Genomic DNA, 15024 nt, shown 5'->3' with positions numbered 1-15024 from the left:
TATTGACAAGTTGCTAGTTAATCAGTAATTTTGTAAAACCGTCATTCTTTTTTCATGCTTTGCATTGTAATTTCTGAGATAAAGGCTCACTTCCCTATGCAGTGGATGAATAATACGAGCTAGAAGGAACACCCCGGTCAGCTCCGGTTTGAGATTTCAGCGGGTGTGATTCACAGTTGTGCAAATCTGGGATTCTCTGAGCCATATTTTTCAAGAAGTAATAATGAAAGGAGATACAGCATATGTAAGAGTTCCCTGAAAAATACTTCAAAAATATATTTTTTTCAAGAGTATAAATTGCATGTGTGTAAAAGAAGAGAACCCTCTGTTATGCAGAGGTAGTGTGTGTGATGCACTGAGGGCAAGCATATTTCAAAGCCTCCTCGTTCACTGTAAATCCCTGTTCCTTATCCCACAGAGTTTGCTTCCCTGTTCTTCTCTCATTTTTGTGGTTCTGAGTTTGATTTTGCACAGATTATGCGAGGGTGCAGTTTATCTAATGACTTTTTCAAAACATCACCACTTGAAAGGAGATGCAGCTTACACGTGTGAAGAAGCAGTAATGGCATTGCGTAGGTTACACAGGCGTGACTCACAGTCAGCTACTGCAGCATCCCAGCAGTGTGAGGGCAGAATAGTCACCATCACATCAAGGCAGTGGGACAGCTTGGGCAATTACAGCACTCCTGTGTGGGCAGCTGCACTAACTGACGATGGTCCTGTGTACAGGAGCAGAAGACTCTCCTTTGAGAGGTGCTCAAGTATCAACCTGCAGACTGAAACAACTGTTCATAAAGACATTGCATAGACCAGTTGTTTTTGTTAACTAACCAGTTTCATGATGCAGAGATTTGTCTTTCACTAGCTATTTTCTGTCCTGCAGGGCATTATTTGTATTTAGTTTGTCTTTGTACCAGATTTGCTTCAGTTTAAGTGAATGGGGAAATTGAATTTGATTCATTAAACTAGGATAGAGTCCTTAGAGAACACTTAATTCCTTTAAAGTGTGTTATAGGTTATTTTAGTTTAAAACTCTGAGAAATTAATCTGAACTATATATAAATAAACTGACATTTATTGAGGAATGGTTGTTCTTGCTAGTTTAACTAAAAATTCACCTTGAATTAAACCAATGCAATGTTTGTTTGTACTGTGGGGCTTGGGTGGGAATAAGGCCTGGTATACTAGGATCTGATTTTTGCCACTCTTTCTTGCACTAGGAACTATTTTGCACTTGGCTTACTTGCATAGTGCAGGTCTGCTCAGTGCATCACAGGCTCTGGTCTTAATGATATTGGGGAAAAACTTCTTTTTTTTGCAGTAGGTTTGATTACCCATTTTTAAATATAAGGAATATGATTTACTGCTATTTGCTTCTAGCTTTTTTGGATTTGGTGGGGTTTCTTCCATAAATTACTTTGGTTTTTAATTTAATGAGGCTAGCTTTCATCACTAAACATACAGGTACCTATTCTGAAAATTTCAGAGTAAACGTAAGTAGTTTGCATGCTGTCAGATCAAGAGCTTTTGATCACAGAAAAATCTTTATCCCTATGTTCCCTTAGGCTGTCTCCTTAGGCAGGAGCACAAAGGTAGACTGGCCAATCATTTACTGTGATTCATCATTATGATTTTTGATACAACAGTTTATTGCCTCTCTTTACCCAACTTTAATATTGTTGTGCCATGACAGCTAGAAAGTAGTAAAATGGTGCTGATTGTAATTGAATTTCTATAGACAGGCTCTACCACTGTGCCTGTAATTCATCATCATAAGTTTGGGGTTTTTTTACCAAGAATAGTGCACTGAGGAGATGTGCACAGGGATCACCTAACTCTACTCATCTGAAAGTCTTTTCATAAAAGAAAAAAATTCCTAGCAATTAAAAAACCTTCTTAGCATTTTACCAGGATGTACTGTTTATCTACTGTTGCAAGTAGATTGTGCCTGAATTTGCATGCCTTTTAGGAGAAATAAATGCTTCCATGAGTGATCTTTAAGTAATATATTTAACCATTTTCATTTTTTAACTAGCCAAGCTTTTTGTTAGATGAAAAAAAAAATTGTTTACCTATTTTTCACTATTGCTTTGATTTGTTCTTACAAATGTAAAACAATTGCTGACCGCTTAAACAAAAGAGAAGAAAAACAGAGCAAGCTTTTTTCCTCCTGCTATTTCCAAGATTGAGTAAAATGCATCTTGAATAGTATTTCTTCATCCCTGTAAGTGTTTTCCAATGGATCTATTATAATTCAGTCATTTAAAAAAAAAAACAAAAACAAACTCTGACTTAAGTGAAATTTAAAAGATTCATGAAGTAATAGGTTCTATAACAGAATAGATTTTTAAGGGCCAGATGACTTTAATGTAGCTGAGCAGAGATATGTGACCTATCTGTAATGCTGTTGGGCCTTTTATGCTTTTGTTGCTGGAAAAAATACAAGTACAAAACATTGAAAGTAAATATGACTGCTTCATTACTGTTGTTTTTGTGCTAGGGAATTAGACATGTGGATCACTTTGGGTTCATCTGCAGAGAGTCTTCAGAAAATGGAGGCTTCCACTTCGTTTGCTACGTGTTTCAGTGTACAGATGAAGCACTGGTAAGTGAAAGAAAAGAAGAACCTAAGAGAATATTAGGCCCTGAAAGTCTTCTGTTGCTCCATGCACTGTATTTTACTGAATGTCTTCAAATCCTGCTCCACTCAGAAATATAATTATTTCAAAAATGTAACTAACAGAGCAGTCTTCAAGGAACTTCTAATTTGTTTTGAAAGCAGAAGTTTAAATCCCCTTTAAAATCCAAGAAAACGTCCTTTCATTGCACAAATTAAGTTAGACTGTATGCCTCTTTTTTGGAAGAGGGTTTTTTCATAGTGTACCTGTTAAGAAAATCAGGACTACACTACTGTGCTCTAGGTCAGACCAGTGCGTCACAACTGCAGTAAGCTTTTTTATCACAGACGAGAAAAGATTTCTAGATAGAGGTAGTATCTTTTATTAGACCACAGTAATAAAATTGGGTGGCCTGGAAGAGAGATGACTTCACGATGAGTTTTGTCTTGTTCACGTGTTTGTGCACAGAAAGGGCACGGGAACAGCTTTTCTTTTTAATCATAAACACATTCCCAAACAAGTGGTGGTATCATTCTAAAAGACTGCTGTGTTTGTGTTAAGGAAAACAGAAGCTCAGTGGAGGAGTGAAATTCTGCTCTTTTGCACTCTGTTCTTTTCAGGTTGATGAAATCATGATGACATTGAAACAGGCTTTCACTGTAGCTGCTGTGCAACAAACTTCCAAGGCACAGCCCCAGCTCTGTGAAGGATGTCCTATGCAAAGCTTGCATAAACTCTGTGAAAAGATAGAAGGTGAGGTTTAAAGAACTTTCTGGTCGAATATTTTTTCTAACAGTTTTACTGGGGGACAAACTTGCATGTAAAACTCTAAGGGAATGAATGCTTAAAAAGAGCTTGGGACTTGGGACGGAGTGTTGATAGCCAGTCTTTTTATTTAGAGGACTGCAATGTAAAGTTATCTGTAAGGTAATAAGAATTCTCTAACAAAAGTTAAGCTCCTTTTTTGTATTTTAGTTGATTTTTTGAAAACTAATTAAGAATCTAAATATTACTGAATTGCAGCTAGCTTGGCTCTATTAGCCATATAAACACAGAGGATGGTAGATAAGGAACTTCTCAAGAATATATGCCGCAATAGCTATGACCCGCTGTCCTATTGAATCCACCTAGATACTGGCATTACACTACCACTAAACATGAACCGAACAGTGAGCTTTTAGTATGCGTTTGTGGTGTTAATCTATGCTCCTTCATGAAAATGCAGCAGTTAGAATTGTTGTTGCCCAGAAAACAAGTTCAAGACAAAAAAAAAACTCTTTGCATTTCAGCAAATTTCACAGTTAGGTTTTGTTCATTTAAGCAATGTCTGGGGTGAATAAAGGGCAGCAGCAGCTTGTCAGATCATGTGACAGTAGCTTGTTGGACTAAAACCTATCTAGTATTAATTTGATGAAACTGGACAACTTCCAAAACTACTTTTCACTCTATTTTGGTCTTCAACCAGCTATGATTTTTGAGAAATTTCTTTAAGGCAAATGATTCTTAATGCCTTTAATCATGCCATCTGGTTAATCATATTGTCTGCTCCTGAAGGAGAAATGCCATTATCAGAAACTGAAGTACAAAGTACTGTTAATGGTTTGCTGTTTTTCCACAGAAAATAGGGGAAAGGAATTTAATCCAGGATGAGAGCAGAAAAAAATAATCTGAATAAGAGGGTAGTCTGCTTTAGACTGTCAGTAAATGTTTTCAGCAAGAGGCAAGGCAAGAACTTCACTAACATGCAACAAATTTACTCTTTTTCAGAAGACGCCAAGGCATACAAATTGCAGAAAATCATGGAAATTGTATTTATACCACAAGCAAAATCCAAGCAGTACTGCATGAAACACCAACAAAGCAGTCTGCTAAAATGCAGTAGATTGTGGGTTTATTTTATCTTGTGTGATAATGGAATCTTCAGCTAAGAGTATAATCCTGGTCTGTGCTCAGTAAATCTCCTCATTGCAGAGTTCGTGTCCCTCAATTTAAAGACATGAGTTCAGTAGTAGCTTTAAATTAACCTAGAGTTCTTTCTAATGCCCTGTTATGGAATCAATGCAACGGGTCAGCTCAAGTAACTGGCGAGCTTTGGCTTAAATTGTGTGCATATTTATGTGATTGATTAATTCTGATAAATTTGACCCTGTGATGTGTTCTGTTTTGTTCCTCTTGGTAGGGTTACACCCTTCTAAAACTAAACTAGAACTACAAAAGCATCTAACAACACTAAATAACCAGGAGCAGGCCTCTGTTTTTGAAGAGGTTAAGGTAAGCTCTTTGTTTCCTACAAGATTTTAAAGCAATTGATGTTTTTTACCAACATCAGTGTGGAGCACCAGTTATTTTCATTTTTTTGTGAATTATTCATTATCTTTATTTAATAGACTGTTAATCATCCTGTGCTTTAATTTCAATATCATTATTTTTCTAGAGCTGCTAAAAACTTGTCTTTTGATGAAAATGGATTCTTTTACTCTTTTCCCCTAATACTACTTGTTTTCCATTAAAATGTTGACTTCTCACTGAGTAAAACTGCACACATTTTTTTGTGGGTGAAGGCAGTAACTTGTACTTCGAGAACATTCAGCTGTTACTTTGACCAAAACAAATTATTGTAACATTCCCAGATCAGAACATTTCCTGCCTAAAATTTATCCTAGACCTTAATACCTGTCAAACTAACTAAAAAAGTTTAGCTTTCTATCTTCTGAATGAAATCCATTTTTAGCACAGAGGAAAGCATAGCTGGATTTAAGACAGATGATGAACATTGTAGGAAATATCATTGGGCTTGGCACACTATTGAAGATTAGGAAATTTCAGACTTTTTTAAAAGTAATGTTTCCTTCCTCTCTTGAGTCATTTCAGTCTCTTTGTGTGTTTCCATGTGGCAGTTTATCATCCAGTACCAAATTTGGAAGTTACTCTGTGGGAGCGATTCCATGAGCTAAGTAATTTCTTAGCATACAGCAGCTAGCTGGCACTGTTGCCTTTTAGTATTCTGCACACATTTTAACGGTCTCAAGCTTCTAGTAGTCACAGGAAACTGTTAATTGCTTCTGGTGAGAGTCTGCAGATGATTAACTTGGTAAAACCAAGGGTAAAGTCTGTCTCTCCTGCCTGTCTTTTTCAGCAGAATTTTGAGTTGGACTGCCTGAAATTTTACTTGTCATATTCTTACAGCTTGTCCTGGTTTCAGCTGGGATAGAGTTAATTTTCTTCCTAGTAGCTGGTATAGTGCTCTGTTTTGGATTTAGGATGAGAATAATGTTGGTAACGCACTGATGTTTAATTGTTGCTAAGTAGTGCTTACACTGGTCAAGGACTTTGCAGCTTCCCATGCTCTGCTCGGTGCACGAGAAGCTGGGAGGGGGCACAGCCAGGACAGCTGACCCAGCCTGGCCACAGGGCTATGCCATACCGTATGACGTCATGCTCAGTATATAAGCTGGGGGGAGTTGGCCAGGGGGCAGCAATCGCTGCTTGGGGATGGGATGGGCATCGGTCAGCAGGTGATGAGCAACTGTCTAGTGTATCACTTGGTTTGTATTTTATTATTGTATTATTATTATTGTTATTGTTATTGTTACTACTATTACTATTACTACTATAACTATTACTACTATTACTATTACTACTACTCTATTTCATTTTACTTCAATTATTAAACTGTTCTTATCTCAACCCACGAGTTTTCTGACTTTCACCCTTCCAATTCTCTCCCCCATCCCACTGGGGTGGGGGGAGTGAGCGAGCGGCTGCGTGGTGCTTAGTTGCTGGCTGCAGTTAAACCACGACACAGCTTCATATGTAGTAACCATGATTTGTGTTTTTAGATAACTGTCTTTCTAAGGATATTTTTATTAATCTGATGTGCTACCCTGGCATTAGCTAATTCATACTGTATCCTCTGCATTACATCAATAAGCTTAAAACACTATATGCTTTTGAAAAGCTAGGTTTCTGGAATTGAATTCTATAATTTGTTTTAAAAACATTTTCTCTTAAAATAATTCAGATCTAAATAGAATGCAGCAGAGAAAAATATGTTCACCTTGTGAACTGATTTTTAAAATACCTGTTATTTCCCAAAAATGAAATGTCCAATGAGAAGGATTTCTAGGAGAACAGCTTGTGCATCGTAACTGCAAGACAGTACTTCCCGTGTGCTTCCTGTACAGACTCAGAACTACAGTGTTTTGGTTTTCTTTACATCATAAGCAAATTGGCAAAAATATTTTTTAAAGTCTTTATTTGCTTATGGCAATTTGATACCTCTGCAGTTGCCCTTTATCTTTCATGTAAATTCTGTCGTGTATGAAGTGAGGCCAGATGTTTCTGTGGCTGCGTTGCTGCTTTGTGTGGGACACTGGTGTCCTCTGGTGGACTGGAGTGGTAGCATTAACCAAGTTAAACTTGTTCTTACACTAACGACGTATTGACAGTGACAAAATGAAAAGAGTAAATATTTTCTGTTACACAAATGTATAATTACTGTGCTTGTGATGTTTTCAATTAAAGAAATTAAGACCAAGAAATGATCAAAAAGAGAATGAGCTGGTTATCTCTGTTTTGAGAAACATGTATGAAGAAAAACAGAAGGACCATGTTCATGTTGGAGAAGCAAAACAGGTAAGTAATCATTCAGTTTTAGTTCATGTAAGGAGGAGCCAGGAAAAAAATCTTCCATTCCATTTTTATATCTTTCCAAAGGCAAATTTCCCTCACTGGCATTTCAGAACTTAAAACTCTAAGCAGTGGTGAACACTGGTTTTGCTTACGATTCATAGGCTGTTGTCACGCACCAAAACAGACACGTGTCAGATTTAGAGGTACCCAGTACAGTCTGATTTCAGGCCTAGGAGAAAGAGAGGCAAACAAGGTAGACCACTAATTTGGTTGGGTTTTTTTTCTTCTCGCTACAATGAAAATTCATGGTATGTGAGAAAATATGTAATGAATATTTAATTGCTCTCAGCTTATCTTTGGCGTTTGCCATCCCTCTGTCTGTCTGTGTGAGTCAGTGTCCTGACAATACATTGGGTTTGATCCTTGATAAAGAGTATTACATTTACTCGATAGCTGGAAGGTTTCTTGTGTGCAAACCACCATTTGAAGAGGCCTCAAGGAGGAGTAGCTGAGGAGGATTGCTGCAGAAAGAGCAGCAGAGACCATCATCCATTTCCAAAGAGCTGAGCTACCTTTCATTCTGTATCAGATTGCATCAGTGCTGTTTAACTGGCTATTTATACAGCACAGTTAAGATTTTTTTAAAAAAGATTAATGATTTTGGATGCCTTGGTTTGTGACTAACTCACTTGAGACACCTTGAGGAGGTCTGTATTTAAAAGAGGATCAGCACCCATTCTCTGGAAACTTTCAGTTCCAATTATTTGACCCTTTTAAAAATCTTGGCTGTGCCACCACTGCTGGCCAGTAACTATGATGACTGTTGTTGACCATTTGTGATATAAACTAGCAAATGAATATATGGAGAGTAATTAGACCCCTGAAGAAACAGAGGAAGTAGCAGTAAGTCTTCATTTGCTATTTGTTCACTTTGTTCATCTCTTCTCCTTTTATGGCTTACTGGCTAATTATTGACCTCCCTGAGAAAGCAGGAAGAAAACTTCGCATATTTCATTCTCTGATTTCTTGGCTTGGGCATCTCACCAGAAATATGTTTTTAAGAAAAACACATTGTAGTTATGGCATGACAGGAAGAAACATTGCCTGAGGTACTCTATCATCATACCTGAAATACTTTTATTTGGTCTAATGCCAATTGATTATCAAATAGTTGTCAGTCACAAATGGCTTGGAAATAGGGATATACAAAGCAAGATAATATCTTAATATGCCTTCAGTGTGATTTGAAAATTCCTAAGGCCTGCTGCAGTCTGTTTGCTCAATTCCTGGAACCAAAATTGGTTAATCTGACAGTTGCAAAGATGCCAATGCTCTAAGAACAGAGTTGACTTGCCCTCAGTCCATCATTTGTCTTAGCGTTTTATATTTACTCTGATAATTTATCTCCAGAGCTGTGTAATAGCAGATACCTTTGAACGTGTACTCTGGCAGTGTTATTTGTCTCAGCAATCATTAACCCGTGACATCCTGATGTCCCTGTTCCCTTCTTTTCTGCACAGGTATTCACTTTTGTGCTTTTCATCACTTTTTTTTTTAATATTTAAATCAGGGGAGGAAAAAAAATGAAACGTGATACTAGTACATGGATCTTATTTCTCAAAAATTACCTTCAAAATAAGTGTCATTTCATAAGAACATAACAGCAGGCAGCATCTGATTTGCCCTTTGAGGATGAGTGAAGGTAAAAAGAAAATACAGAAGTTTGTAACTTTGTCGTGCTGGAAATAGGATGCTTTAAAATTATATCTGGACAGGACTATTTGGTGACGGTGATGATGTGCTATTCAGCTGCCCATGTACTAATAGTTACATAAATCAAGTATTCAGATCTCTGAAATTAGGGTCAGGTAGAAAGGGCTAGAGTGCCTGGCAGCCTCAAGATGAACCCCCAAAAATAACACTGAAAACTGTGCTCTGGTTTCTACTGCAAGTGTTAGGTTTGGATGGTAATATTTGCATCGTAGTGTCATTTTTGTACTCAATACACTAGTCTTCGCAAGCACTAAAAATGGACTGAAATATTTATTTAAAAAGCAAAACTCTCAATAGACTGTTAGGTTTAAGGTGGAAGTGTTTCTGCTGGTGAAATATGTAGAAGAGTTCAATTGTTATACATCTTCCTGGCCCTTAGAAAGCCCCATTTTAATATAATGGAGACACTTGAGAGCTCTTGTTAATTATGAGCTTCATCAATTTGGATTAATTTCTTGGCTGAAGAAAAGTAAATCCACCAGAAATACACTTAAACATTTAAAATTTGTACAATTGTACTTTGGCATTAAAGCAAATTTGTCAACACAGCCATAAATCTCTATCAAAATGACAATTCTTCTGAAGCATGCTACTACACTCAACACATTTCCTTTAAGAGATTTCCTGGTCTTATGGTAGGATAGTTTGTTAAACTTCAGTATAAGTATCAGTAGACAAAAAGGCATGAAAAGCCAAGGACAGCAGGAGAAAGTATTGATTCAGGTTACAGAAGTCTTCAGACTGTTCACTGAGATTCTGCTCCATGCTGTTGAGTATTTCACATTTATGTTTTTAAACACTTGCAGACTTCACAACCCGCTGCTGAGAATGCTGTAAATGAGGTGCCCAGCAGTGCTCCGAGATTCAGATTAGATATGTTAAAGATCAAAGCGAAAAGATCTCTGACAGAATCATTTGAAAGTATTTTATCACGTGTAAGTATCTTCATGTTTATTGCCTCTGAACATAATTTCATTGTTTTATTTATTTGAATGATAGAAAAGTCATATTTGTTTTCCTTCCAGGATGTAGCCAAGTGGTTATTAAAGGCACAGTGACAAAAATATTTGAGTGTACGTGTTAGAAGGAGACAAAACAAAGCAGGGCTTTGGTAGAGAGAATACCAAGTCCTGGAAGAAGTGAACTAATTGCTAGATAAGAAATTGTGTATATAGGCATTTCAAAATATTAATATGAAGTTGAGCATGAGAACTTATGAGAAGCAACCATTGTTTTATTTCTCTTTCAGATTTAGACAATGTAAAAAATAATTATAATGGTTCGCTTCACTTTATGTAGAAGGAAATGATTAGGGAACGGACTAAGCATTCCTAATGAGACAGTATTTATTAGTGACACAGAACTGATGAATAGTGGGCCATCTGAACTTTTAAGTGCTAGAGATTATTTGAAGGCAAGGAGTGTAAAGAACTTCAGAAGGCACTAAGAATATGAAGGCATTTATGCAATATCACATCAGGTAAAATTCTTTGTAAGCAGTGTCTGGCAATACCTATTAGTGGGAAAAACTTGAGCTCCTATGTGATAGTGATCCCCAAGAAAACATGTTGGGAAGATGTTTATCATGAACAGATGGCTGAAAATATGTGCTGAAAGTATATATGAGCGGTTAAGAAAACAAATCAGATGTCAAGTTTAAGCACCACTTAAACGTACAGAGTGTCTTTGCATACAAATATTCTTTATTTTGCACCTCATAGAAAAAGTCTGAGGAAAATAATAGACTTGGAAAGACTTCTGCTTGACAAAGGATTAAAAAAATCAGACCTCTTTTTTTTTTTGTAAAAAAAAAAAAAAAAGAGGTGTGACAGAATGCCAAACTACAAATATTAAGGAACAAAAATTGGGCATTCTTTCTCATCAGCAAACAGTTAAATTGAGGCAAGATCTAGTACAGTTCATTGGCTCATAGACATGCAAATTGTAGTGACAAAACTAAGCTTTCAAAGCTTATTTCAGACATCGTATCTAGCCTGTTCCCATGAAACAAATAATGGCAAAAGCATGTTCTTCCTGTTATAATTATGCAGATGGAGAGAATTTTTAGTTGAATGTCTCCCCTCATTACTTCCCAGCCAGCATTTCTAGAGTTCACCCCCATAAAATTATGCTGTGGGTGTGTTCGGGATGTGAAACATAATGTTAGTGTTGTTACCCTAACTATAGTAGTTACTGTTCTAATTTTTGCCAGTTTGTCCTGACTGGCATAAGCTGTCTTCACGTAAGCACAGCTGTATATTGGTTGCATTTTCACTGTCATGGCTGTTTTGATGGAAATTCTTGATTTTGACCAGATCTGAGGCAAAACATTTTGTCTGAGCTTCAAGGAGAGAATAGTCACTATTGTGAATAATGATAACATTTTATATTTTACCTGGAAAAGCAGTTCAAAGAGAACATAAGCCTTAACTTCAGAACATTAAAAAATGATACCATTTAAGGTTAGGAAGATACAAGTTCTATAGTTTTGTTAGCACATAAGAATCCATCAGTAGGTTTCTTGGTATTTCTCTTGGTTACATAAAAACATTAGTCGAACAAATTATACAAAAATATTGTTGAACAAATTATACAAAAATAATTATGCTTTCTGATTTGTAGGCATTGAAATGATAATACCAGAAATTATGTTTTGCTGTGTATTACATTTATATGGTTTTAAGTCCTTTGTAATAGACGGCCTTTTCATTTCTTTCTGTCTTCTTAAGAAGTATCTAGTGTGAAAATTTCCTGTTTGGAATACAAAAGGTACTTTAACAGCAGTTATAGTACCTGCATGCAGTATGTGATTATGTACACATCATGGAAAGCGTAACACTGCCCATGAGAATTCCTTAATTCCACAGGATCCTTTAAAATGTCACTGACTGTCCTGAATGAAGCCTGTTTCTCACTGGGGCAAAGGCTATTCTTAGGCATTTCAGGAAATTAAATTTGATACTGTCTTTGAAAATTACAGATTCTGACTATGCTACACAAATCTCTTTTTAGGATGCCCCATATATTACTATCTTAACTGCTGGCGTGCTTTATCTCTACAGGGCAGTAAAGCCAGAGGTCCGCTGGACAGTTCTGGCACTCTGGATTTGGACAGCTCCACATCCAGTACCTTAAGCAGCACAAGTAAAGTAAGTAAAGCCTGGGGTGAATGTACATGTTTAGAAACTTCAGCTAATATTCCCTGAAGCAACTAGTCAGATGTGAAATGCAGTTACCAACTGCTTTATATATCTGTTCTGTTCTAATATCTTGCATTTTGTTTTGATTACTTTTTGGGAGTAGACAAGCTAACTGATTGTGTGTGAAAAGAAATAAACCTCAGAACAGCTAAACAGTGTGATAAAAACAGTATCACCGAGTAGGGGGGGTAGATATGTCCTTTTCTGCCTACCTGTAAGAGTCCTGCTGCTGCTTGCTGATCCGTAGGGTGTGTCTATTCCTATACTGAGTCCCTCTGAGGGTGATGGGGCTGCATTCATTGCAGGCAGCCTCTTGGATCAGCCACTGCCTGTCCTTTTTTTTTTTTTTTTTTTTCCTTTTTTCCCAGCTTTTAACAATATTTTAAGTTTTTTACAATTTGCAAGTTGGTTACCCAAATCATTTTTCACATATGTAGCATGTCAGAATGTGTGTAAGTCCTCTGAGGGACAACTTGAACAAAGTAATTTCCTAGTTTACTCTGGTAACAGAGATTCAGGCTAAGAAACAGCAGTCACATGTCAATACAATGGTGACAAGAAAGATGCTGTTACCTGTAGAGTTTCACTGGAGATTTCCATACTTTTTGACAAGATGGGACTCATAGTAATCCCTGTGTTTCTGTTCTCCAGAAGTTTCAAGTTGCTTTCAGGCTTTTCATTCTGTTCCCCATGCTATAAAAAAGAGCAGTGCAATTGGGGCTCCATTTGAATTAGAAATGCCTTGTACTGTATATAAACATATATTTTGTGTGTATGTATATTTTGGTGTGAGTCTATATATGTGAAACAAAATACTATATGTCATCATCTGAATCTTGCAACAGTGTGCAGCGAAACAAACACAATAATTACCATGCTGCTGATGCTAATCTGGTTGGTCAGCCCTGAAAGTATATACCGTGAATGCACCATTGCATTCATAAGAAACATAAAACTAAAACAAGAAGTGGAGTAATTTCCTCCTTTGTGTGGTTAGAAAGCTTTTAGTCTGAATAAAACAATATAAACAAACAGCATAGAAGAAGCCAGTCTTCTTCCCTGAAGGCAGCCTAGCACTCTGCAGACTTGGATACAGCTATTGATTCTGCTCTAGTGCCTAGTCACCTATGGCCTCCAGACTTCAGGTAATCAAGAGTCTGCTCTTTCCGCTTATGTTTTTGAAAGAATGGCTGGCTCTGCAGGAAACACATGAGGTGGGGAATGAAGGAAAATGCCTGGTTTTGGACTGAAACAGGCATCTGGTCATAGGATTAAAGTCTTTTGTGTGACTCTTCAGGTAGACAAGAGGAATATTATCTTGTTAGATGGGGTGCTAAATATCCAGGCCTCTGAAATGCCAGCCTTTTCATTGCTGTCACTGTTACCCAGACCTGACCCATCTGTTCTGTTCTGATCCCATTTCTTCTGACTTGTACTCAACATACTGTAAAATACAATTACTCTCAGAATTAGTTTTTCTCTGTAAAATGGAGACTGTGATTTGTTGACCTAAATGATTAATAACGAAGACATAAAATATCAAAGATTCTTTCTTTGAGCTATCATGACAAAAACGTGTAAGTTTGAAGCAAGCCTCTGTGAGATGTGAATAATGACATGGAACTGCAACCTCAAAGACTGATTTTAAACCCACATATTGATAACCTTATTTTTTGCACTGCTAGGAACCACCGTTGTGTGAAAAGGAGAAGGACAGACTTCCTATGCTTCCTACAGAAAATGCTGTCAAGACCAGTGGATCAGTGGGTGATCTCTCCAGCGACGCAGACGATCCTCCTGTTGAGCAGTCTGTTACGTTACCTCAGCAAAGCTTTAGGAGGCGAGCAAACACACTGAGTCATTTGCCAACAGAAAGCCAGGAATCTCTGGTACCTGTTGAAACATCACCGTCTGTTCCCCAGAGGAAACTTATGAGGTATCACTCAGTGAGCACAGAGACTCCTCACAAAAGAAAGTAAGACTTATTAAAAGCAGGCTATGATTTCATTTGTTGAGGGCATATTTGGGGATGATAATTGCATACCAGGTATGTCCTCTTAATGGATAAGAAATGTATCGCAGCAGTGTGTCACTCTTTGGAGTTTTGTAGGTATCCTGTTTAAAAACACTTTTAGCCCTGCATGCTCCACAGGGACGAGAAAACATGAGATAGGTCACAAAACTAAGTGTAGGATTGCTCCTAAGGGATTCAATTATATTTTTGCAAGCAATATTCAGTAATTTTTGTTGTTTTGATCTGCGAGCAGTATAAATGCTACTTCTTGTCTGTTTATGGAGAAAAATCTGCTAGCATTGTGGTGCTGAAAACCTTGCTAGTTGGTGAATTCATGTGTGACTTTAGAAAAAACCGACATAAATTGCCTAATCATTGATAGGGGTGAGGCTCCTGTCTAGCTTTTCAATGAGCCTATGTCAATTTTACTCGCAAAAACAAGCTACTGCTTGCTTTCATGCTAATATTCTTCAAGCTATCCTCCTTCAAAAGCCTGCCTCTACATCTCTAAAGTCTCCTCTTAACTTTATGGCAGTTTTTTTCCCTCCCTTTATCTGGCTTTTTCCAATTACTATGGAAACATTTCTGTCTGTAGGCTTCTGTTTTACTGCCAAAACTGCTCGTTTACACAAGTTAGACAGTAGGAAATCTGTATGCATTCCAGCTCATTTTTCCCTGCAGGAGGCAGGGCAGTAAATGAACATGCCTGAAATAGGTGATGACAGTGAAAAAAGAGAATTATAATATTTGAAAGGAAACATAGCCTGGGTTGCCTTTTTGTCCCTTC

At 37.2% G+C, this 15024-nt stretch overlaps 1 protein-coding gene across 3 annotated transcripts in view; it reads left to right on the top strand.

Moving 5' to 3' along the window:
* Window positions 1-15024, top strand: part of TBC1D1 (TBC1 domain family member 1) — a 117642-nt gene that overhangs the window by 58440 nt on the left and 44178 nt on the right. For all 3 annotated transcript variants that reach the window (XM_082315163.1, XM_082315165.1, XM_082315164.1), the window contains exons 6-12: window positions 2501-2605; window positions 3239-3371; window positions 4798-4889; window positions 7143-7253; window positions 9830-9958; window positions 12086-12172; window positions 13909-14198. In XM_082315163.1, the coding sequence (XP_082171289.1) occupies window positions 2501-2605; window positions 3239-3371; window positions 4798-4889; window positions 7143-7253; window positions 9830-9958; window positions 12086-12172; window positions 13909-14198 (947 nt within the window). The remainder of the gene's footprint in view (window positions 1-2500; window positions 2606-3238; window positions 3372-4797; window positions 4890-7142; window positions 7254-9829; window positions 9959-12085; window positions 12173-13908; window positions 14199-15024) is intronic.

The sequence above is a fragment of the Platalea leucorodia genome, assembly GCF_965183815.1.
Source record: "Platalea leucorodia genome assembly, chromosome: 6".
NCBI classification, from domain to species: domain Eukaryota; kingdom Metazoa; phylum Chordata; class Aves; order Pelecaniformes; family Threskiornithidae; genus Platalea; species Platalea leucorodia.
The sequence above is the reverse complement of the archived record's forward strand: the minus strand, read 5'-3'. Positions and strand labels throughout refer to the sequence as shown.